At 41.7% G+C, this 26,877-nt stretch overlaps 2 protein-coding genes across 3 annotated transcripts in view; one reads left to right on the top strand and one right to left on the bottom strand.

Moving 5' to 3' along the window:
* LOC143289337 (acyl-coenzyme A thioesterase 9, mitochondrial-like) overlaps positions 1-26,877 on the bottom strand; it is a 61,850-nt gene that overhangs the window by 34,878 nt on the left and 95 nt on the right. The window contains exons 2-3 of the mRNA XM_076598338.1: positions 9,375-9,523; positions 1,309-1,348 (exon numbers count right to left, since the gene is read on the bottom strand). Of these exons, the coding sequence (XP_076454453.1) occupies positions 1,309-1,348; positions 9,375-9,498 (164 nt within the window). The 5' untranslated portion in view covers positions 9,499-9,523. The remainder of the gene's footprint in view (positions 1-1,308; positions 1,349-9,374; positions 9,524-26,877) is intronic.
* LOC143289052 (uncharacterized) overlaps positions 21,811-26,877 on the top strand; it is a 294,182-nt gene continuing 289,115 nt past the window's right edge. For both annotated transcript variants that reach the window (XM_076597861.1, XM_076597863.1), the window contains exon 1: positions 21,811-22,126. The gene's annotated coding sequence lies outside the window, so the exon portion shown is untranslated. The remainder of the gene's footprint in view (positions 22,127-26,877) is intronic.

Genomic DNA, 26,877 nt, shown 5'->3' with positions numbered 1-26,877 from the left:
CGGGCCTGGTTAACGCCGGGATATCAATATGACAGGAAGCGTAGAGTACAGCCTTGTCACACAGTCCCAAACCAAAATGGACCTTCATAGCAACATCATCATCATCATCATCGTCATCCTCCTCCTCCTTCATTGTCATCAATATAAACAAAATAGTCTCAAAGTCTGTGGCCTTTCATGCCCTGCTCTCATGGTGACCTCAGTTTCGATACCCCTCCACTTCCGTGCTTGGGGTGAGTCCTGTCAATGTCATCAGTGTTGGCAGATTCATGGGGGGCTGTTGTTTGAGGGATGTGGTGACAGTCTCCACTCTGGGAGGGACGCTCACTCAGTCTGGCTCCGCGACTAAGCCATTACTGTCGTTAGTAGGGGGCTTAGTAGGTGGTGTCCTAAGTACGTTAGAACTGAACAGGCACCACTGAACACCACCGAAGTGACTCAGCAGCAGTGCAGGGTCTCCTCTGGTGTGTGGCCTCCTGGTGACCTAACATCGATAGTTCCCTGTGGACTGCTGATGCTGGAACTGTGACGGACGAACCCGGGTGTGGCCATGTATGGGGGAATCTAAATGAGCGGCATGTGAATAATGCCACTGAAACGGTGCAGATGATGGGGCAGCAAAAAAAAACCACACACACACACACAAAAAAAAACAGTCTCAAAGTCTGTGGCCTTTCATGCCCTGCTCTCATGGTGACCTCAATTTCGATACCCCTCTACTTCTGTGCTTGGGGTGAGCCCTGTCAATGTCTTCAGTATCGGCAGATTCATGGGGGGCTGTTGATTGAGGGACGTGGTGGTGGTCTCCACTCTGGGAGGGACACTCACTCAGTCTGGCTCCGTGACTAAGCCATTATTGCCGTTAGTAGGGGGCTTAGTAGGTGGTGTCCTAAGTATGTTAAATCAGAACAGGCACCACTGAACACCACCGAAGTGACTCAGCAGCAGTGCAAGATCGCCTCTGGTGTGTGGCCTCCTGGCAACCTGACATCGATGGTTCCCTGCGGACTGCCGATGCCAGAACCGTGACGGACAAACCCGAGTGTGGCCGTGTATGGGAGAATCTAAATGAGCAGCGTGGGAGTAATGCTGCTGAAACGGTGCAGATGATGGGGCAGCAAAAAAAAAAAAAAAGAAGTTCAGATACACTCTTTACTTTTACAATCATTATTCGGACAAGCTCTATACCTTTAATGTCAGTTATCACAGAAAACCTGTCCTGACTGAACAAGAGAAGATATTTTCAATAATGTCAGGGAGAAACTAGGAAACTAGCAAACAGGGATGCTGAAAGAAAAGTAAACTTACTTATAAAAAGTGCCCACCATGTCCATCAAGCATTTTCTTGCTGAAACATACAAATCACAGTCAAAACATTTTACAAGAGAGGCAAGGCCCTCAAGACTCACATGTGATACCCTTTTTTTTCGAAAAAAGGAATTACCAGTATGCAAATATGGTGCTATAAGACTTCAAAACATTTTATTGGTTTCAAATAGAAGAAAAAGAATTTGGTATGCACAAGGGCTATCAAAATGACATTCAATCATCAGCCACTCCGCAGCTAAAAATCACAAAAAGCAATGTTGGCTTTCACATGCTCTCTCACCACCACCCCACACATCCATCCTTACAGTGATAAATACACACACACCGTCCAGATGTCATCTGCAGAACAGCAAAACAACCACACAAGGAAGTCGAAGGTTAGTACACTCTCTATACTTGCTCTATAAAACAAGAATAAAATGTCATTATTGACTCTGAACTGTTTAAGCTTCATAGGGAGGTACAGTGTTGAATGGGGCTTTCTGACAAATTTGTCTATGTGACTAGTCCAAGACAGGTTGGCACTGACGCAGTGATGCCTCCTTGAGTAACAGAACTGAACTGAACAGACAATTGCACAATTTTTGTTTTTTTGTTTGTTTGTTTTTTGCATGTATCATACCATTTTATTAAGTGTACTGACATGGGCTGAAATGACAAACAATTATTTTTGAAAAATTGCATTTCTAACTACACGCTACTTCTCACAAGACGGAAAAACCGTACCAGATATTACTGCTTGGGTATTGTAGCTGTGAATGATGAACAGGCACGATGCAAATTCACCAAAGCCAATACAATTCAATATATAACTTGATAATATATAATACGATACATGATATGATATATGATATGATATGATATATATATGATCGAATCTAATCTAATCGTGTTGAGTAATATATATATCTATATCTATATATATATGTGTGTGTGTGTGCGCATATGCATAAATATGGGGGTGGGGGTGGGGGGGGTTGGCATGGGGGGGCCGGGGGGAGGGGGTTATAACAGAAATGTATATGAATGTACTGACTGGTCTATATGTAGGTACTGGCAGACTTTTTGGGAAAAAAAACCCCAGTGATATACTTTTTGGTTTTTTTCATATAGAGCTCATTGAAACAAAAGGAAATTTTCTTCCTAAAATTACGTTTAATTACACATACTTAACCGTGACCCACAAGTGCAGACTCTGGCAGGGGTCTGATTCCTGTACTGTGCAAACTACTATCCGCCTATGCGGAGAAAACAGAAGTAGCTACGACTGATAACCCCCCATAGTAGGTTCAGGAGATATCGCAGTTTGAAGATTGTACAGTCTGTGATGCTACGGAAACTGCTCCGAAGGGCACATTTTCAGGACTGATATCTCCACAAGCAAACAAGAAGAAACACCCATTCTTTGTCAATGGTCTCTTGGTTACATATAACATGGTCACCTTAAGTCTTGTCACAATATCTCCATCATAAAGAAAATTAGAGAAGTGCAAAAATGACAAAAAAATTACCATTTGTAAAACAGCAATTTGGCCTGATAAGCCATGTTTACACACCAGTATTTCACACTTTATGCTATTAAAACCAAAATAAAAGCTAATATTGTGTTTCGCTATATATATATGTATCATGTCTCTTTTTTTTTTTCAGCTTGGAACAATGTCAAATATTTTTGTTACTGGGGTCCAACTTAGCAAAACAGCCAAAATTGCCCATGACAGAGACACAGAACAGGCACATCACCTTAAACAACTTTAACTTTGGAACCAATGGATGGATTTAGTTCACATTTGGACAGAAGATGTAAAATAACTTCTTATTTCAAATTTCACCCTCTGAATTAATTTAGATTTAGATGTAAGATAGTTTATTCACAAAGTAGACTATCAAATGGCATAAAAAAAATATTTAAAAAAAATGCTTCTGGACAGATGTCACTGATCACTTAAAGGCCACTGTGCTCGCATACCCAAAGGAACATTCTGATTTTTAAAAAATTTCTGTTGCTACCCATTTGGCTTATAAAATCTTGTTCACTGGTGTTTTCATGGCTGTATTCCTGCTAAGGTAGCATGGACCAATCACGTTGATTTTTCTTGTCAGTCTTCTGAATCAGTGGCGAGTTCTTCTTGAAGAACTTATCAGGTACTACTGTCACATCTGCACCAGTGTCTATTCTGAAATTTACAGAATGACTATGTGTCTTGGTAGTAACCTGAACATCAGCATGCCAGTTCACAGCACCACACACTGCTGATTCTTCTGTGACTGTGCCAAGTATTTTGCCATCTTCATCTTCAAGATATTTGACATCCGCCTTTGTTCTGCACATGACTGCATAATGACCTTTCCTGTTGCATTTTCTGCATTCTGCTTCCTTAACTGGGCATTCTTGCCGACTATGTGATGGGTATTTTTCACATCTTATGCATTTTCTTGAAGAATTTTGCTGTTGACGTTTTTCACTCTGGTTAGAGCTCACGCTGTTTCCTTGTTTCTTTCTGAACAGGTGTTGCACTTGTGACAAATCTCCTTCACCTGACATTGACTGCAGCTGTTGTTTGGAACTTTCATATGCCCTTCCAATTGACATGCACTTATCTAATGTCAGTTGCTTGTCTTCCAAGAGTTTTTGTCTCAAACCTTCTTCTCTTACTCCTACAACCACTTGATCCCTGATCAGTCTTTCTTCAAGTTTATCAAAGTTTCACATTTTTGCCAGCTTTCTGAGTGCTGCAATGTATGCTTCGAGTGACTCTGATGTCTCCTGCTTTCTGAGGTGAAATTTATACGATTCAAAAGCTTCATGTGTGTCTCCTACAAAGAAATCTTGCAATTTTTCCATGACTTTTTTTAGATCGTTTTTGTCATTTTCCTCATCAAACTTGAGATTGTCAAATATTTCACATGCATCGGGTCCAAAAACAGCAAGAAAAACAGATACTTGGTACTCTTGGTCGTCTTCTCTGTTAAGTCTACTTGCAATGGCATAATTCTCGAATTGTCTCCTGAAATGCTTCCAGTTTTGTGACAAATTTCCTTCCAGGCACATTTTGTCTGGTGCTGGAACGTTTGCCGTAAACTGTCTCTGTTGCCCCCTTGGCTCGTTTCGTGACGTCGGTTCCATCATTTTCGTCTTTTCTGGATTCTTCTATTCTTCAGCAGCTTCTTCTCAGTATTATTCTTCGTATCAGCCTCCCTTTTCAGGATTCTTCTATTCTTCAGTTGCTTTTGACACCATGTAATGTCCGTGAGCGGCCAGAGCAGACTCCAAAGGTTTTTGTTGAATGTTGATCTTGGCGTCCCTCATGTCCTGCGGTACAGCTCCCTCATTCCAGCATTGACAGAGGACTGTGTGCAGAGGATCAGAAGAGTAGCCTTGTAGCGTTTAATGAGGTCTGGGGGAATTCCGTCGCTGCCAGGTGCCTTGCCTGTTGTCAGGCTGTCAATGGCCTTGCTGAGTTCATCCTCAGCATGCGCTGGATGGCATCGAGGGCTGAGTTGGACACCATGTTTCCTGTGGAGTAGAGGTCGGAGTAGTGTTCCGCCCATCTCTCCATCTGCTGGCTAAGATCGTTGATTACATCCCCAGTGGAGGATTTGAGGGGGGCAGTCTTGCTCTGTGTTGGTCCCAGTGCTTTCTTGATGCCATCATACATCCCTCAGATGTTGCCTCTTTCAGCAGCATTCTGTATCTCTTCACTGAGCCCTGTCCAGCACTCATTTGCACATCGCCTGGCGTTAAGCTGAACCTTACTCCTGGTGGCCGAGGATTTGCAGGTTCTTCTCACTGGGTGACTGTTTGTACTCGGTGAGTGCAGCGCGCTTGGTCTCAATACTGGGAGTCATCTCTGATGATTTGGCCTCAAACCAGTCGTGGGACTTCGCGGTTTTCTTCCCAAAGGTGGCCATAGAAATGGGGTGCATGGCGTCTCGTAGCATTTCCCATCTTTCTGTGGCAGAGTCTCTGGGCTGCAATGCATCAAATTCTCTCTCAAAGGCCACTGCAAACTGTTCTACAAGGTCTGGCTGAGACATCTTGCTGACATCAATGCGGGAGTTCCCTTGTTTCTTTGAGCAGTGGAACTTCTTTGGTTGCAGTCTGATCTTGCAGCATACCAGAGAGTGGTCCATGTCGCAGTCTGTGCTGTGGTAAGAGCGAGTGTGGAGAAGGTTTTTGATGGCAGCTCGTCTTACTAGGATCAGATCCAGTTGGTGCCAATGTTTTGAGCGCGGGTGCCTCCAGGAGACTTTGTATTGGGGCTTGGTCTTGAAGGAGTTGGCGATGCACAGTTCATGGCAGGTACAAAACTCAAGTAGTCGCTGTCCATTCTCATTCATTTTCCCCACTCCAAAGGAACTGAGACAGGAGGGCCACAAATCATTGTCTGCACCCAGTCTGGCATTGAAGTCACCCAGGAGAACAAATTGTTCTGTCCTGGGGATGTTCCTTATGGTTGATGCAAGATTTTCGTAGAACTCATCCTTGGCGTCTGGAGAGGCAGACAGAGTAGGAGCATATGCGCTGATGAGAGTGACATAGCCTTCAGAGGTGTTGAGGCGGAGAGTCAGTTGTTCTGAACCGCCGCTGCCTGGTTCGATCATGTTCAGCAGGCTGTTCCTGACTGCAAAGCCTACTCCGTACTCTCTTGGGGCATCAGAGCTCTTTCCTTGCCAGAAGAAGGTGTAGTCCCTGTCCTTTAGTGTTCCTGAGTCAGCCAGCTGTGTTTCCTGAAGAGTGGCAATGTCCATATTCAGTCTCTTCAGCTTGCTGTTTATGACGGCCGTCTTTCTGGCGTCACTGATGTCTTACAGTTCTTGGGAGAGCCCAGGCATCATTGTCTGGACATTCCAACAGGCCAGTTTTATTGTTGATCTGTTTCTTGAACTTTTCTTTTTGCCTGGTGTGGAAATTAACGACCTGCTCATCAGATATTCTCCTAATCTTCATACACCCACAGAAGAAGGCAGGTCGTGGCCGGACAGCACCTAATTGGCTGGGGGCTGCCCAGCTTGGGCGGGCGGCAGCTATCCAGTGGGACACGAGGGTCCCTCCCACTGTCAAAAGCAACCCCTGGCATCGGCTCTATGCCAACCGAGCGCTAACTTATAACCGGTAACTGTTGCTTCACGTGTTGTTCCGACGCTAGTGCTAGTAGCGAAGCTGGAGTGTCCTCTCCAGGTTGTAGGTGCAAGGTGTTTGTGGATGGATGGACGGATATAAGCCTGGGCAATGTAATACGGAAGACAGGCTGTTGCCCATGCAGCTTGTCCCCCCTCTCCACCTCGCTGACAGATCCAAAGGAACAGCAAAGCTGTTACGTTTTGGTGCTGACGCGGCCGCAGGAGCTGCCGGAAAGTGACAAAATTTGCCATCCAACCGCCTTAGGGGCCCCGCACCAGATTTTCTGTCAGGGTTTACTCCCTTAGCTAGGTGGCTGCAGGTAGCTCTCCAGAGCTGGCCCCCTTTGATGGGTCATTTATTTCCACCAGGGTGTCTAGCCGCCCTCCTCACCATCCTCCTGAGAGGACTGGTGGGGGTGCTGGTTTAGTCGCCAGCAATTCGACCCTGCGACAGGTAGTACTGGGACCCAGGTTACCAGTAGCTGACATATCTATCAGACCTTACCATAGTGTAATATAATACAATAAAATGTAACATATCATACCATATATCATATCATATTATACTGTATTGTATAATTCTGTATTACAATACATTATATTGTATTACATTATATTATATCATACGTAAGTATGTTATAGAAATTAAAACAGAGTTTTGACAGTTTTTGCTGAAGTAACAGTGTTGACGGGTGACAAAGATTTCTGCATGTACACATGTCTGCAGCATGAATCTTTGAAGTCAATATTTTTTGTCAGAAGCAAGAAATAAGTGCATGTGTCATTGTTTTCTCTCTCTCTCTCTCTCTTTAATAGATCTGATTTATTCCTGCAAAGCACTGCAACGTCCATTGATTGCTTTTGACTGTTTGGAATGAAACTGTACTCATGAATTCAGCAATTTATATTCATAAATCTTTGGCACATCTTAGCGTATTAATAGAATAACTACCTGGATAAAAGCTTGTATAATCGTATTTGGTTGATGGCAATCTTTCATTCTAATACAAGCAAGATAATAACAATAACAATAATCATAATGTATATTTGTGTAGCACCCTTTCTCTCTCGGAGCTCAGGGTGCTTTACATGAAAGAAAAAGTTGGAAATAACATGAACCATTCATGACCACTCTTTCTCCATTCCCCTCCCCCACCACACCCCTCCCCCTCCCCTTCTCCCCCACTATACCTCTCTGATTTATCATATATATACAAAGTATACAGGCATGGGGTGGTGTTGGAGAGGAAGGAAACTGACAGTGCTTGGAGATATGTTTTAAAAAAAAAGATTAGTTTTTAGTGAAGTGCAAAAAACAGAGATGGAACCAGATGAATAGATAACATGCGGCAGGTCCTTCCAGATATGAAAGAACGTTGATCATAGGTTCTTGTACTGACATGAGGAATTTTCAGAAAGTAACAATCAGAAGAAGAGTGGATAGTTCTTATGGGAGTGTAAGCATTGATGAGGTGAGAAAGATAGTTAGGTCTAGTGGAGTGGAAAGTAGAAAAGCAGAGACATGCAACTTTGTATTTATTTCTCGCCTCAATGGGGCACCAGTGCACAGTAAGCAGGTGGGGAGAAATGTGATCAGTACGTGGCACTCTGAGAGTAAGACTGGCAGCATTGTTTTGAAGTTTTTGAATAAGTGAAAATTAAACTACCAAAAGTACACACATTCACATAAATAGCCATACTCAAGGTTTTCCTCTACATCAAATGTTTCATCAACCCCCACAGAATACAGAATACTTTTTCATCACAATAAGAGAAACTGATTTGTGGTGAAAAGCACATAAAGAATACATGAGAATCACAGTCATTTAATATGCATACATAAAAGACATAAAACTTGAAGATGTCAACTTTGAGTCAACCATAATACAATAATCACAATCATAGACATGCAATAATCACAATATACATGACAAATAATTCAAAGGTAACTTGGAGTAAATCATGCATACAATAATCACAGCCATACATGTGCAATAATCACAGTTAAACTAAAGGACAGACATAAATTCACAAGTTTATGTACAAAAGCATCTTCACAACATGTAAGATATTATTCTTATATATTATTTCAACTGCCACACCGCTCACTCATTTCATGCTCATTTTTAAGAATATCAAAGATGTTAACAGTGACCCTTTTATCATACAGCGCAATGTTGTGAATACTGTTCATACATCACCTGCTGATAATGATCTCCTTTGATGTATGCATACATTGTTAAACCCATGCTGGCCATGTGTCACATGATCACAAGAAACTGTTCCACCCCATTCATCAGTGATCACTCCCCACCCATCCCTGCCCTAATCTATGGGGGATTTGTCTTTGAGTTCAACCTGAGGTCAGCCACAGAGCTGTACTTGGCTTCCTGCACCGCTTTCTCTCCTTTGCTTGCAACATCTTAATTTCACAAACTACCACCACCCTCTCCCCTCTATGCAAATTGTGACCTTTGCCTTCCTTCTTGCCGAAAGAACCATCTGACAAGAGTTTGTCACAGCTACCACTAAGCTTGTCATCATGCGCCACTTGAATGTGTCGTCTTAATTTCTGATAGATGTACTATAGATAACATCATTGAATGACCACACAAAGTTTGATTAGGTAATCTCCTTGTGAATAATTAAAACAGACATATCAAGCTTTCCTACTGGTGTGTAACGGAAAGCCATTATCGAAAAATAGGGTTAGGAAAATTCCTACTATTACTGAGTACTATGATTGATGATCACAGATTTATCTGTCATGAGGCACTTTCAAGCACTTCAGAACTTTATGGAAATTTCTATCATGGGGCACTGATGACATGTCTAAACATTTACAGTAAATATGTGCCCATGTGTGTGTGTGTGTGTGTTTTAACTTTTACAGGGATATATGGAATAACACATCCTGTTACCTTGTGAGATGGTGAGGGGTTTCACTTCTGTTGAGGAGAGAGTCACTTGACGGTAACATGGATGATGGATCACACCTTTTGCCTTTCTCAATGCCAGGGACAATAGTGGTCTTGTAAATGCCATAATCAGCTTTGTGCTTGAATAGGAACTGCAAGAATTAAGAACAGATATTAAGAAACAGTACTCATATTTGTTTCCTTGCATAACTCATAAAAAACGCTTGAATGGAAAAGTTTACAAACTGAAAATGTATAAGGATAGAGAGAGAGACAGATGGAAAGATGTACGGCTGTTACTCTCTCTATATAGGCTATTATATATATATATATATATATATATATGTGTGTGTGTGTGTGTGTGTCAGTGCATGTGGTGTATACTCATTTGGTGTTATCCATTTTAGGGTGCTTACATACGCATGCCACCCCAAAATGAAGTTGTAAATTAAGAAACATGTATGTGATGGGGAGTGCAATGGCAAGAACTGTTGCTGGTAATTCTTAGTCTACTTTGTACTCAATCGCGTGAGGTGATTTTGTTGTTTCTTTCTTTCTAGACCTTCATGAGAGCGCCCAATATTGTTAGATAAAATTCAATGGAAATGCCCACTCACCCCTTGAGATTTCACGAAAATGCACAACTCAGCCCACTCCAAACCTGACTTCGTATTTCAATGTCTGTCATGCCCAACCAGAACCGGCAAGTTCAAGAATGAAAGTAAGAGTGACTGCCCATGTCATAAACTCGTATCACACACCAACTGTCCCCACGTCATGTTTGTCCCAGGCAGTTTCAGTTTCTCAAGGAAATGTCTCTGCATTCAGACAAATCCATATAGTCCACACCGCACCACATGTGCACCTGCCAGTCAGATGCCTGACCAACAGCAAACCATGTCCTATTTTAGCATCCTAGATTATTGCACCTATTTTATTGCAATTTTTGTGCATGTATGAAACGATATTACTATTAGTATATGTTGTAACCCATTTACAGTGGATTTCGACTCTCAATTTTGATGTGGATTCAGTCACTACACTAACGTGCTATACCCTCTTGCTTTTTTCCGTTTTCCGTGGAAATGTAACTGAACAGGTGCAATAGTTTGGCCGGCGCAGCTGGACATTGATCCTCGATCGATGTGCAGCGAACAGCTCGACATCGCTCCGCAATGACGGATGTAACGTTCAATTCTCGGTCAGTCAGTGAAAGTCTATGGGGACCTTTCTTGATTCTTGGGTTTGCTTTCGCTGCTGTCCTGCATGAACTTTTCACTGTGATGGCTCGATCAGTGATAGAACCGCATACATTAAAGTCCTACCACTGAGGGATCGAGAACTCGATCTTGATCCACAGATTGATCACCGGGCGTGACCCTCAACATTTCCTCCTGATTCTACATTTGCTAAATCTCCCACCAAAATTACCAACGAACTCCCACTTTTTTTTTCTTTTTTACCGACGAACTCCCACCAATGGTGCGACGGAAGATTAAGAGCCTACTGAGTATGGTCGTAACCCGCTAGCCTACTAACTGTGTGTGGTATGGAACTGACCAATGGCGTAGTTCGGTCAACGTAGGCATTTAGTCACGTATAACTGTCAAAAAGTTAGAACCAAGCAATGCAAATGGCACCCGGGGACTATTATCGTATGTAACGATTATACCGATTGTAGTATGATGCATGCATGCGTTTGTAGTGCTTTGTGTATCGAGACGAGCTAAGGGAAAGAACTCCGGTTAATAGGAACTTGGCGGAATAAACGTGGCTTACACAGAAGCACTGTCTGGACTCCATTTGTCCCTTTATATAATATTGTATGGTGGCAGCGGTCTCATCGACCCCAAAAACATGGCAGAAAATCAGCAGGCAAGTGACAACAACGGTCATCGACCCCTCAATCTCCCCACTCCCAAACCGTTTGACGGCACACCAGCGAACTGGCTGAAATGGCGCCAGCGTTTCGAAAGATACTGGACGGCGTCCGGACAGATGAACAGATCACGACGTGAACAGGTGAGCACCTTTCTGTACACCATTGGAGAAAGTGCTGACGACATTCTTGCCACCTTACGTGTAAACGAGGACACAATTGAATTTAAAGACTTGCTGCGGGCTTTCAATGGTTACTTCAACGTGAGAAAAAACATCATTGTAGAAAGAGCAAAATTCAACAAACACTCACAGGCAGTCGGAGAAACCATTGATGCATTCATTCAAGACCTCCACAAATTGGCCGACGAATGCAATTTTGGCGACTTGAAAGAAGAGTTAATAAGAGACAGAATCGTGGTTGGTGTTATCAATGACACTCAGTCTATCAAACGAGCTACAGTCGAACTGAGCAGAACTGACACTGGCCCAAGCTGTCCAACTCAGCAGGCAGGCAGAGGCCAGGAAAGAAAGCCAGCAGCTAATCAGAGGCAGTCCTTCAGTCAACCTGGTAGACAGGAAACCACCTGCCACTTACAACCAACGCTTCAACTCCAGGAGTCAGTACCAGCACCACAAGGCCAGCAGTGCTGCTGGCAACGTTTGTGGTTATTGCGGCAAAGAGCCACACAGTCGAGACAAATGCCCAGCCAAGAACGCAACATGCAGCAAGTGTCACAAACATGGACACTTCCAAGCAGTATGCTGCAGTAGCCAAGCTCCTCGACACGCCTGTCGCCCAAGGGCAGTCCATGAGCTGTTTGAAGACGAGGAAGATGACGGGGACAATGACTATGACAGCCATTTCCTGGATCATGTCTACCATCTACAGGATGAAGACTGCTGGTCAGCTGTCAATGGCTGTCCTCACACCTTCAAGTTGGACACAGGGGCATCAGTGACAGTGGTTGGAGAAAAATGGGCAGCCTCACATACTTTGACCAAGCCCACCAAAACCCTGAAGGGACCAGGAAATACCAAACTGAACATACTCAACACCTTTCAAGCACAGCTGCAGCACATAGAAAAGACAACAACAGAAACGCTATATGTCATCAAAGGACAGACATGCTCCCTCCTCAGCAGATCAGCCTGCACCAAGCTTGGCTTAGTTGCACGCATCCACAATGTGACACAAAGGATTTCAAGCAAGAATTCCCTCAACTTTTCACTGGTCTTGGGCTGCTGCAAACCCCTTACTCCATTTCCCTCAAGCCAGAAGCCCACCCAACATGCCTGTATGCCCCACGCAAAATTCCCCATCCACTCGTCCCAAAAGTCAAGCACGAGATCAACAGAATGATGGAAGAAGGAGTCATTTCCCCTGTTATGGAATCCACCAGCTGGTGCTCGGGAATCGTCATCGTTCCAAAACCAAACGGGGCAGTCCGCATCTGTGTGGACTTGACACAGCTGAACAAAGCCATGCAGCGGGAAGTTCACCCCATGGCATCAGTGGACGAGAGCTTGGCTAAGCTGTCAAAGTCGAAAGTCTTCACCAAGCTTGATGCTAAAAGCGGATTTTGGCAAGTACCTCTAGACCCTGGCTCAAGGCTCTACACCACTTTCGTCACGCCCTTTGGGCGATTTTGCTTCAGTCGCCTCCCCTTTGGCATTAGCTCAGCCAATGAAGTGTTCCAGCGCCTTATGTCTCAGATCCTGGAGAATATCGAGGGCGTCATCTGCCACATGGACGACATCCTCGTCCATGCAGAGGACCAGCAAACACACGACCAGCGCCTGAGGACAGTCCTGCAATGACTCCAGGAAGCTGGCCTCACCCTGAATGACAAATGCGAATTCGCAAAACCATCAATCAGGTTCCTAGGCCACATCATCGATGCAAATGGCATCCACGTGGATCCAGCCAAGGTGGAAGCCATCACTAGCTTCTCACCGCCCACCAACATCACTGAGCTCCAGCGCTTCCTTGGCATGGTAAACCAGCTAGCGAAGTTCACGCCTGACCTTGCTGACATAACCGCACCACTACGGGGCCTACTCCGCAAGGACACAGCATGGACATGGGACGACTAACAAGAGACAGCTTTCCAACAAACAAAACGCCTCCTCACCTCTACACCAGTCCTTGCTCACTACAGCCCTGACCGAGAGACAACCATTGCAGCTGATGCTTCCAACACAGGGATCGGGGCAGTGCTCTACCAAACACAAGACCATGGCACACGACGACCCATCTGCTTCATTTCAAGATCACTCACAGATGCAGAGAAGAATTACGCAGTCATCGAAAAGGAAGCCCTGGCAGCTACTTGGGCCTGTGAGACACTGAGGGACACTACGGTACCCCCAGAGCAATGGTGAAGCAGAGCGTGCAGTCCAAACGGTGAAACAGATGCTCAAAAAATCCAAAGACCCTTATGCAGCCCTACTCCTCTACAGAGCCACTCCATTGCGCAACGGTCTCTCCCCCAGCGAACTCCTGATGGGGAGGAAACTTAAAACCAAACTTCCCATCCTACCCTCCTCCCTCCGCCCATCAACTCCCGACCACTCTCTCATCCAAGAAAAAGAGAATGACATGAAATCAAAACAACGAACACTCTTCAACAATCACCATGCTGCACGAGAGGCACCTCCGCTCAAAACAGGAGAGTCTGTGTTCATTAAAGACATAAACAAAACTGGACAGGTTGTAGCAGAACACCACAATCCACGCTCCTTCATCGTGGCAACAACGCAGGGCACGATCCGCCGTAACAGGTCACACCTAGTGGCCATGCCTGGTGAAGCCCATCCAACACTTCCGCAGGGAATGCCACGTCTTCGGGTTCTCTTCCACCACCATCACCACCTCAACAGATCCCCTCATCGCCCAGACAGCAGCCACCCATACAGATGGCCACGCCCAGAGCAACACCCACGGCCCCAGGATCAGCTGTCAACAATACACCAGGTCAACACCGCACCAAATCAGGCAGACCAGTCAACAAACCGGCGAAGCTGAATCTGTGAAAGTGTACCCAGCAGATCTGAGAATGGCCCTTATGGCTTATCGGTACTGGGAAAACAAAGTGTAGGAAGTGCAAATGTGCTCCCATACAGGTCTGAGAAAGGCCCCTATGGCTCACCTGTCTTGGGGAAAACAAAATATTAGGTTGAAAACTTCACCAGCACAACAAACTTACTTCACCCCATAACCATACCAAAGTGTGGAACACAGTGCAACATTGACATATATATTCTTGTGTGTGTACATGTACATTGCTTCTGAACACTTACCAGTAACCGCTGATCTAGTCACATGTCATCATCAAACGTACACTGGTACCAAACCCAAAACCCATACAAATGTGTTTAACGTATTGTGTTTGTTTTTCACGACATTTTTTTTTTCTTTTCTCCTTTTCACCACAAAATTCTCTTGTCGCTAAAGGTTTCAAAGCATATCCCATGATATGTATCCGCCCACAAGCCATAATTTCCTTATTTCTTTGGAAGGAAACTATACTGAATTGATTGACATTGTTACGAATCAGTAGAAGGGGGAAGAGGAGAGAAGTGAACAGACTCTCACAAAAGAAGCTCAGTGAGACTCGTAGTGCATACTGCATGATCTGCTTTAAATTCATTTTTAGTTCATTGTGTGTCTAGATGGAAATGAACAGTACCCCACACAAAAAAGGGGAGTTGTAGTATAATGCATGCATGCGTTTGTAGTGCTTTGTGTAGCGAGACGAGCTAAGGGAAAGAACTCCGGTTAATAGGAACTTTGCGGAATAAACTTGGCTTACACATTAGCACTCTGTCTGGACTCCCATTTGTCCCTTTATATAATATTACACCGATGTCAAAGGTAAAATGGATAGACTAAGATCGAACGGCATATACACTTAATGGATAATACAATTAAGGTTATATCTCAGTGTGAATTATCAAGGCCTGGCCAACCCACAAAAAAGAAGAGACGTCTTCAGCTGTCTAAGAAATAAAAATGGTTCAATTTATCTTCTGCAGGATACCTATTTTAACTCAAACATTGAACAACTGTATGTTCGATCTGAATGGGGATACAAATAACGTTACTTTGCTTCCCACAAATCTAACTCAAGAGGAGTAGCGATATATTATTTTAAAATAATTTTGAATTCCAATTTTAAAAAAAGTATATAAAGTTCCCGAAGGGAACTATATATTTGCTTCTGTCCGTATTATGGGAAAAGACTATTGAATCATTAGCATTTATGGACCGTGCCAAATGGAGATAATCCAGACTTCTTTATTGAAGTTTAAAAAACACATACTTGAATAAGGCTACAAAAATCTTATCATTGGAAAGGATTGGAATCTTGTGACTACATCTTATGACTACTGTAATCATAAAAACGTGAATAATGTAAAAGCTCAAGATCAAGTTGACAGTATGATAGCTAATTTAGACTTAGTTGATATATGGAGGGAACTTAATCCTGAAACTAGAAGATATATACGTGGCGAAGTGTGTGTTTTTGTGTGTGTTGTTTTTTTATTATTTTTTTTTTTTCCAACAAATTGGTGAATCCGTAGTAAGAGCACTAAATGATAGTTTTCGAAGCGGTGAACTCTCACCACTTCAGAGGGAAGGCATTATCATATGCATTCCCAAAGAGGATAAAGCAAAGGATTTACTTAAAAACTGGAGGCCAATTTCTCTCCTGAATGTTGTTTACAGAAAAGGCGCAGCTAGAATAAAATGTGTACTTCCTGCGTTAATAAATGAAGATCAAACTAGGTTCATCGCTTATGGGAGACAACTTTCCGTCTAATTCATATTGTTAATTATTTAAATCGGGAAACATTATCTCGTCTACTTCTGTGTCTTTATTTTGAAACTAGAAGATATACGTGGCGAAGAAATAACCCTCTTCAACAAAGTCGTTTAGACTTTTTCCTGATATCAAACTTTTTGTGCTGTTCTGTAGAAGATGCAGATATAAATCCTGGTTATAGGACAGATCACTCTATGATAACAGTAAAGGAATTATCAAAGAAGTAAAACGCTTTTATGAAAATCTATAAATAAACAAGTAGAAGACTGAAATATCAGAGTTAGCCGATAATATTGCTAAATTAGAAAAGTCTTCGTTAGAGGGAGAAATAACACTAGAACTTATGCATTAAAAAGCATGACAAATAAAAAGAGCCCTGATTCGAATGGATTTTTTTCTTTTTTCTTTTTTTTTTCTTTCTTTTTTCTTTTTCTTTTTTTTTTTTTTTTTTTTTTGCAACAAATTGGTGAATTCGTAGTATGAGCACTAAATGATAGTTTCCATACTGTTAATTATTTAAATCGGGAAAGATACCTGGTCTGCTTTTGTGCCTTGGTTTTGAAAAGGCTCTGGACTCTAGTTGACTGGAGTTTCATGTTCAAAGTTCTACCCGCTTCTGGTTTCGGTGAAGACTTCTGTAGATGGTTTTCAGTATTTTATAATAATATTAAGTCATAGGTCTATGTTAATGGTCATATGTCACAGTGGTTCTCTGTTTCTAGAGGCTGTAGACAGGGTGACCCAATATCCCCTTTATGTCGAAATCCTTGCTGTTGTGATAAGGGAAATTTAAAGTATACAAGGAATTAGAATTGGTGATTATGAATATAAGATCTTGCAATATGCTGACTACACTGAACTCTTATTACATGATAATGAAAACACTGGTGGAAGCAATGAATACTGTTAACACTTTTTGGGGAAAATCTGGTCTCTTCCTGAATGCTACTAAAACAAATGCTATATGGCTGGGAAAACTATGGAACTCGTCAAAACGTTATTTGCCTTATTTAAACATGAAATGAAATCTCCCTCAGTCTAAACTACTTGGCATTTGGTTCACAAACGACTTTTAAAAAAATAACGTGGAAATTAATCTGAAAGAAAAATTTGCAGATACCGACCCTTTGTATAAAATATGATTAAAACGACAGATTACCCTTCTTGGAAGAGTTGCTGTACTCAAATCATTAATTTTGTCCAAAATCGTATACTTGTGGATGTTGTTGCCAAATACTCCTGACACCATGATAAACATTATTCAGAAAACAGTGTTTCAGTTTGTATGGAATAAGAAACAAGATAGAGTCAGTAGAAAAACTGTCGTTAAAGGAATAGTTCATGGCGGGTTTGGTGTGCCAAACATTAAAACTACATTAATGCACTAAAGTTAATTTGGAAACGAAGACTTTTGACAAGCAACCATAAGTGGAGTGATGGCCTAGAGGTAACGCGTCCGCTTAGGAAGCGAGAAAATCTGAGCGCGCTGGTTCGAATCACGGCTCAGCTGCCGATATTTTCTCCCTCTCCACTGGGCCTTGAGTGGTGGTCTGGACGCTAGTCATTCGGATGAGACGATAAACCGAGGTCCTGTGTGCAGCATGCACTTAGCGCATGTATAAGAACCCACGGCAACAAAAGGGTTGTCCCTGGCAAAATTTTGTAGAAAAATCCACTGCGATAGGAAAAACAAATAAAACTGCACGCAGGAAAAAAAAAAATAAATAAATGGGTGGCGCTGTAGTGTAGTGAATTTCACACAGAAAAATCTGTTGTGATAAAAAGAAATACAAATACAAAATACAAATGGAAAAAACCCTCATTGTTACAATAAATCCTAGCTTGACTCTGCTTGAAGAAGTAACTTGTCTCAGACCTTCCTGCTGATAAACACACCTATCCAAATAAATTCTGAAATTTATGTCTTGCAAGCATATACGGGATTTGGAAAAAAATTTCACCTTGAAAAATATGAAGAAATGAATGCAAAACCACTATTCTGTAATGATGACATAAAAACTGGGAAGAAAACTATGTTCTGTAAGAAATAGATTGATCAAGGAGTGTGTTTTATTTCTGACTTGCTTAACAATAATGGTATGTTTTTGTCATTTGAAGAATTCAAAAATAAATACCAGTTACAGACTGACTTTGTTACACATACTGGATGTAGCAGTAAAGTGTTACACGAGGAAATGTAGAATGATTGCTCAAACTAATAAATCTTCAAACAGACATAAAACTCTTGCAACAATATTTTCAGTTTCATTGGGTGCCCGTGTATATTATTTTTTTAACGTATGATAGTATTAACTCAAACTGTTGCAGTTAATGGGAAAATAAACTTAACACACAAATCAAATGGGATATTAGATTTTTTTTTTTAATACGTCAAAACAATTAAATCAAACTTTGGTGGTTTCAAATCAGAAATATACATAAAATATTAGCAACTAATACTGTGTTGAAACATATGGGCATAGTTAGTGAAGATGTTTGTAATTTTTGTAGAAAAGATCGCGAAAATACATACCATATATTCTGGGAATGCGAAGCGAATTTCTAAATGTGTTCTGGAATGTGCTTGAAAGACATATTAATGATATTTCTGAAAATGCAAAATTCTTGAAATTCAATGAAAGAGTCGGAATGTATCTGGACACGATAACATATTCAGGTCTGACAGAACTCTTGACATTCTAAATTCTTCATCTGCAAATGCAAAATCAATAACACAACTCCACAGCTAAATCATTTCAGAAAAAAAAAAAATCTGAAACGTGTATATGAAACTGAAAAACATATCTCGCTTGTGAATATGTTTTTTGAGACATTTACAACGAAATGGTTTCCATACAAGCAATTGATTAACATTTAAAGATGTTAAAATCAGTACACTTTCTTAAGTATGCCTCTCTCTCTCTCTCTCTCTCTCTCTCTCCATAAAAAGTATTCCACAGTTGATCACATATTCACTTTATATGCTACCATTCAGAAATGTTTGTGTAAAAGGGTAGAAAACTTTGTTGCTTTTGTAGATTTTAGAAAAGCATTTGATTCTGTTTGGCATGCTAAACTATTGCACTGCATTAAAAATCAAGGTGTTAAAGGCAAGCTTCTTGCGTCTCTGAAGGCTATGTATACTTCACTTCACTGTTGTCATGTATTCGTGTTAACTACGGCCTTACAGAGATGTCTGAAACTCCTTTGAGAGTGAGACAAGGATGTGTTTTGAGCCCAACACTCTTCTCAGTTTTTATAACCAGCTGACAATTCATATGGGTGAAAAGGGAAAACATGGGGTACAGTTACTCCCGGACACCATGGAGTTATTTATCTTATTATTTGCCGATGATGTAGCATTGCTGTTGACCACGCATACCGGTCTTCAGAATCAGTTGAAATTAAATGTAAACATTGAAAAAACCAAGGTTATGGTATTTAGAAAGGGGGGATTTGGGGGCAAATGTGAGAAGTAGTTTTACGATGATAAGAGACTTGAAGTGGTAAATGATTATTGTTATCTAGGGTTAAATTTTTACAACCATAGTTGGTACCCAAAAAGGCACATTGCATTTGGCAACCAAGGGGAATAAAGCAATCATACAGCTTAACAGAGTCTTCCAAAAAATATAAGGAAATGTCTGCAAATACTTTTTTAGAATTTTTTACTTTAAGATTCAACCAGTATTATTATACTCATCCGAGATAGGGGGATCAGACAGATTGGAACATATAGAAAAAGTGAACCTGTTAGCTTGTAAAAGATTTCTGGGTGTTCCAGCTAGGACGCCTAACAAAATGGTGTATGGAGATTTAGGCAGGTATCCTTTATACGTGAATTCCTATACAGCATGTCTAAGATTCTGGTTTAGATTATTACAAATGAATGTTGGAAGATTGCAACATCAAGCATATCAAGTGCTGTTGGAACTAGATAGAGCTGGAAAACGCATTTGGGTATCAAAGATAAGAGAAATTTTCTGTACAAATGGTTTTGGTATTGTCTGGTTGTAACAAGGTGTTGGAGATGTAAAGATGTTCCTTGGTATATTTAAACAGAGACTGGTTGACATGTTCAATCAAGAATGAACTGCTACTGTCAGAGACCGTGATAGATATTAACATTATAGATCGTTTAAGCCTGTTTTTGAAAAAGAGCGATTCATCATGGATATGGATACATATTGTTTCCGTGTTGCCATTACACAAAAAAGATTCAACGTTCTCCCACTCAGTAATAATGTACATCGTTACAGTCAATCGGAACAGGATAGAGCATGTCCATTTTGCAGGGATCGGGAGGGGGATGGGGGGGATGAGATAACTGAGATTCACTGGAAAGCACATCAGATCCAAATACAAATAAGTAAAGAGTTTGTCAAACATAAGATTTATACAGGAGTTCAAAGGGTGAAAATCCGCTCAGCGATTCTTGGTAACTTCGCGACACGCGGAGAGTACTGCAGAGGTACAGAGATTCCGGGTCTTTGGTTGCTCTATGTATATCCTCTTGAGAATCATCCTGTGAGGGTAGTTTTGAACTTCTACAACGTCCATTTGCCTCTGCACAAACAGATTGTCTGTCCATGTATCCCCAACAACCAGTAAAACTCTCTGAAGTCGCTGACTTTCGCTACAAAGCTTCAGCCGCTGTGGCTGCGTCAATTGCTGTAGTGGCTCTGTTTCTGGATATATTGTGGAATCGTTCACCATTAAAAGTAAGAATGTGACGATGGCTTCTGATTGAAGCTGGGAATGTGGGTCCGACCTGGTCAACTTCCACCTTCTGGAAAATTTGGCCAAGTGGGACCGTCCCCAAAGAGCATTTTCAGTGTAGACGGTCCTCTGGCAAACTTCATACAAAAGACAATATGACGGACGTCCGACGTTATGCCCGGCATGTGAAAACCTTGCCAAAGTCACTTCTGGGTACGTTTGGGTGTCCCGCTAACAGGGCATCATGACCCAATGACAAAACATCGGGTTTCGAGCCCTTTGGCACAACCCAGCTGACCAGTTGGCAGTACTGACTGTCATTCTTGAAGACACGGCACAGGGTTCCTCAGGCTGACCATGAGATATTGTGACCCCCTGACATCTGAGCTGACAAAGAGCCAGTGGAACGTCTTTGGCTTTTAAACTCCGGCATGGCCGTCTGGAGGTCTGCCTTAAGATCTGCTCCTCTCTCAAATAAATGTATGGTAGGATCCAAGGCTTCCGCCTCTCTGCGAGCTGCAGCTCATGTTGTTACCCTGGCTAGTGCATGTTGTAGCATCTGATGTGACGCCGCCTAGTGTGTCCGAGTCTGTCCATCCGCGAACTGACAATTACCCACGCCGACTAGCGAGTAGGGTGCCTCCTCAAAGTAAGGAATGTCCACATCAGTGAGCTGAATAAGAAGGAATGAGAGCCGCGGTATAGTCAACCGAAACTAATTTTTCAATGAAAATAGCTGCAATATAATTTTTTCTTCTTCTCATAGGTTATAATAAAGTCATCTATAACAAGAACAATACCCTAGGACGCACTGAAGTTTGGCATGTGGTCATAATTAACAAATCAAGTTTTCGAACGCTGTGATTTCCTAAAATACTGACCGCTATGGAAATAAAAGTCGTTCCGTTTCGTCTCTGTCTCTGAAAGAAGTCTATGCAGCATGGCACCGTGTCTTTCCAGTGGTGTGTGTAAGTGTGGGTGTGTGACGGAGGGAATGGCCAGGGCTGACAGACGCAAGACAGCCAGTGTGGGAGGTGAGGAGATTCCAGAGACACCGGCCTGCGCGGCGCGTCACGCGGCGCTCTGATCCACGCACACACACACACACACACTGGTAGCTGTCATTGCTCTTAGGTCCACGGGCTTCGACTGTAAGCTCACCGAGCAGTGTTCCTCGAGAAATTCATTTTCAGCGTGATGGAGCACAAAAAGTTTGTGGAAGATCAATGTCTGTATCGTGAGATGGATGTGGTCACAGGTTTTGGTAGTTGTGACGGGTGTCATGTTTGTTGTGCACGCTGCATGGGTCATCCGAAGCCGGCACGCTGGGTGAGTGCTACAGTTTGTTGTAGATGTTTACTAATATCATCCGCACTGCTCAGTGGTAACCACATTGGCAAAGGGCCTGTGGCCAGAAGAAAGGGACAGGAATTGGAATTTATTTCTTTTCCCAATGCTTAATGCTCACAACATTATATGACTGTAGGCCTAAATTCTAATTTACCAGTTTGAGTGTGTGTGTGTGTGTGTGTGTGTGTGTGTGTACTGCATGTATAAATGTACATTGCATATAATATATATATATGTCACCATTTCATCGTAACCGTCATTGACTGTACAACTGCTTTTACAACTAAAAAACTGAGCTACAGAAATTAGGGCAACAATATTTTTCTTGAATGAAAAGCTCTTGTTTTTTGTGAGAGTGCATATGACACTTTTATCAGACGACATGATGCCATCAATGAACACTGAAAATCGAAACAAACGTGGATATTCATAATATTACTTTGAAATGTATTTTACGCGGAGATAATTCATTACAGGACACTTGAAAACAAAATGAACATAGGCATATATCCTCATTTGACTATTTGCACATAGCACAGAGAGACAAGGAGAGTGAGAGCGGATAGGGATGGAGTTTTAGTTTGCCATGAAGGTAGGGAAGATGCGTCAGTCAAAAATTAGTAATGGTTTCTTGCTCACGTGTGTTCACGCACAATCGTGATTCTATGTGAATTAACAATGTTTCAGTTGTGTGTATGTATGTATGAATGTATGTGTGTGTGTGTGTGTGTGTGTGTGTATGTGTGTGTGTCCGTGGTAAACATTTTCTCTGTTTGATGAATGTAACTGATGGGACACTAAGAAAGCGCTTCATTGCAAAAATGTATGTACCTTTTACATTTGTCACGAGTCCCCCCATATTTCGGCCGCTCCATAGTTCAAAGGCTGGTTCAATATGTGTGTCGAAAAGTTTCCAGAAAAGCTGTATACGTCAGTCCGAGTCGAAGAGTCTCCTGAGTGATTTTATAATGTGCATTACACCTTTTTATCCCTTTTCTATTTGCTTTATCCCATGCACACATCAAACTCAACTCTATTTTGTTGTGAATAACATTCCTAAATATCTATGTGCATTGGTTACTTTTATTTCCCTATCACCATTTTTCATGAGTCGAAAGGTGACCTTTGCGGAAAACTATAATATTGGTCTTATCGAGATTTATAGAGAGAGAGAGCATGGCTTGCGTGTGATTCCTACTGTTGTACAACAAATCCGAAAACGCCGGGGCATGGAGGGAGGGGGGGGGGGGGGGGGGGGGGGGGGCGGGGGGTTGAGGGGGTGAGAGGAGTAGATGGGGACGGAGGGTTACCAGAACAGTATATTGAATGTAACGATCCAAATCATGCATTTTGCTCTCCATTAGAAAAACGATTGTTTGTCGAACTGAAAGCTGTGAGCAGGAAACAGAGCAATCCTGGGATCTAGATGTGGATCGTATCGATCACAGATCTATTTGCCTTACGGTCAAGAGGTCGTCGCCGTTAAAGCATCTGCTGAAGATTCACCAGGTATATCCGGTGTTAAGCTGGAAATCCATATACACGGCACCGACACAATACGAATCGCGCAAAAGAATCCACCAACACAACACGACACAGGTACGGCACGATACCAGCTCTGGAACGGGCACGAAACGTCGTTTCGTTCCATGAAGCGATGCCACTTCGTCTGTTTCGTCAACGAAAAATAGATACCTTGACCCAAGATTTTTTTGTCTCGCAAAGTAAAGTTTAACTCTATTTGGAAGAACTAGAATTTTTCTTACCGGTTTATTCATTCATTCATTCATTCGTATATCTACTGATCATTTAGTTTAGTCAGTTAGATTGTTATTATTCACTGATTCATGTGTGACCGTGAACCGGGGTGGTAAGCTTAGGTAATAGATTGTTCTGGATTGTGATTTGAAGGAATTTGGATTGAAATAATTGAAAGAGATTAATAAACAACTTGATGGGCCAGGAGGTCAAATGATTAACAAATAATAACGGGTGGTAACTCTCTCCATTCACAAGGTACACATCTTCAGGTCAATGCCGATTCATCTAGCACACAGGTAAATGATAGGTACATTGGAACAAACCCAGACACTTCCTCAAAAAAGGAAGCGCCGGACCTGTCCTTGTACCAATCATTTGACATGTGCACACAGCAGCAATGACAGAAGAAATATGCAAACAAAAATTAGATTATATTCAAGACTGGCATGGCCTCTTTAACCCTGAACAAGCCACACAGAACACATGGACAATACAGAACAAACACATGGTTGCCTCAACTGAAAAGATAATTCAAAGGAGGAAAGGATTGAAAGATCCACATACACAGGCAAGGAGCATGTAGATGCAGTCACAAAGGGTTTTTCTATTGTTTTATTAGAATATCAAGAGAAAAAGAAAACAAAAAAAAGAAGACATGCCTGGAAAACACAAATGAACAAATGCCATTTAGTACAACATGTTAGTAATGCATGTGGATAGTAAGCGCATAAATGAATGAATGATATGGATACTTATATAGCGCCTGTCTTCAGTCTGAGACCAAGCTCTAAACGCTTTACAAACACGGGGTCATCTGCACAACAGGCTGCCTCACTGGGTAGAGCCGACTGACAGCTGCCACTGGGCGCTCATCATTTGTTTCCTGTATCATTGAATCGGGTTACAGTCAAACACACATACACACTCATATAGACTTGTAGCATTTTACATGTATGACCGTTTTTGTTTATTTACCCCACCATACTCTGTTTTCGAAAGGGGGAGGGATGTAGGGGGAGGGGGGGGGGTGCACACTGGGTTATATTCTTGTTTCCACCGAACACTGACATGGATCACAGGATCTTTAACTTGCGTATACACATGAAGGGGGTTCAGGCACAAGCAGGCCTGCACATATGTTGACCTGTTGATCTCCACCCTTTACCCACCAGGTGCCGTTACCGAGATTCGAACCAGGGACCCTCAGATTGAAAGTCCAACGCTTTAACCACTCGGCTATTACTATGGAAAGACTACTAATTGGTTTTAGAATTGACAGCAACATAACATAATGCATATGTGTGAAGACCAAACACTGGCAGCAAGTGACATTTCAAATACCCTTAAATAGTATAGTAAAAAGTGCCTAAGACTGTGATGATTTAGTGAAAGTACATGGACAGTATAGATTATGCTATGCTTATACTGTGTCAAATGTGACTCAAATGTGCATCAATTATCATGTGGCATCATACAGGGGTAAGCCATGTAGGAAAATACATGATAGCTGAATTACAATTCGACCATGATACATAGGCCTATCAGAACTCGTTAAAAAGTGCTCAATTACAGGTGACTTAAATTAAGTTTAAAAATTCAACTTTCAAGTATTTAATGCGAAAAATGAAACCTGAAATTAAATACTTTTAACGAGTTCATAAATTGCTAATTGCGTAAATCAGGTAAAGGTAGGCAAACACTAATGGTATGCATTTTAAAGAAGGAATTGTGTCAATCCTGTCAGAATGTAATACTTGTAGTTTTCTGATTCGATGAAGGAATCACATATAAATGAGATAATAACTCAGTGGAGGCTAGAAACACAACTCACATTTTAACTCGGCCAGGCAGACAAATAACGCAAAATGCGTGATTGTTGTGTTGACAGTGAAAAACCCTCACGCTGTTCTTTGTGTGTATGTCTGCCTAGTTGTAATTGCCTACCTACGTTCATGTCTGCCTGTCTGTCTCTTGCTCACTCGCTCTTTCGCTCTCATGAGAGCCTCTGCATGTCTGTTCTGTTTGTCTCTGCCTGTGTGTGTGTGTGTGCGTGTGCGTGCTGTGTAGTGTCTCTGTCTGTTTTCTTGTTAAAGCCAGAATGTATCCCTGCGTAAGCCAGTATATAAGTGTATACAACCAGTTGAATGCTGTAAATTGGGTTTATGCTTAAGAATATAGTATGTACTTTTAGTTTTAGGCGCGTGCACACGCACACACTCACTCACTAACTCACTGACATACACATACATTCACACTATTTTCAAACGAGTACTGTGCAATCACCTTCATCATCTATTGTTGATGTCTTCGCTAACGCCACTGTCATTATCATGATCGTCGTTACCGTTTCCCCCATTTCTTGTTTCTTTTTATCTCTCTCATTTTTGACTCACTTGTGTAAACAAAGTGAGTATGTTTTAACCCGGTGTTCGGTTGTCTGTGTGTGTGTGTGTGTGTGTGTGTGTGTGTGTGTCCGTGGTAAACATTTTCTCTGCAAATACTTTGTCAGTTGACACCAAATTAGGCATAAAAATAGGAAAAATTCAGTTCTTTCCAGTCATCTTGTTTAAAACAATATTGCACCTCTGGGATGGGCACACAAAAATAAAAGAAGAAGCCAAATTATATGCAAACTGCATTTACTGTTATGTTTATATTTTTTGTATTCTCTAAACTTGGCACTTTGATCTGATATTCTGACACAACAACAAGAGCAGTCATTATTCTCATTTTTTGTTCAAACAGGAACTTCTTTTGCTAAGCATGGAAGTTTTATTTATTTTGCAAACGTTTTGCTGCAGATAGCAAAAAAGGGAAATTAATCTGTAATTAATGCTAGGGGACTTAATTTGCTTTAAACTGATCTTTCTCATCTTAAACATTACATTTTGAAATTATACTCAATACATAAAAAGCTTGTGTGTTTTACTCTCAGTGTACAGGGGCTTTCACTATGTTCATTTGCCCAA

Source organism: Babylonia areolata, chromosome 13, assembly GCF_041734735.1.
Source record: "Babylonia areolata isolate BAREFJ2019XMU chromosome 13, ASM4173473v1, whole genome shotgun sequence".
Classification (NCBI taxonomy): Eukaryota; Metazoa; Mollusca; class Gastropoda; order Neogastropoda; family Buccinidae; genus Babylonia; species Babylonia areolata.
The sequence above is the reverse complement of the archived record's forward strand: the minus strand, read 5'-3'. Positions and strand labels throughout refer to the sequence as shown.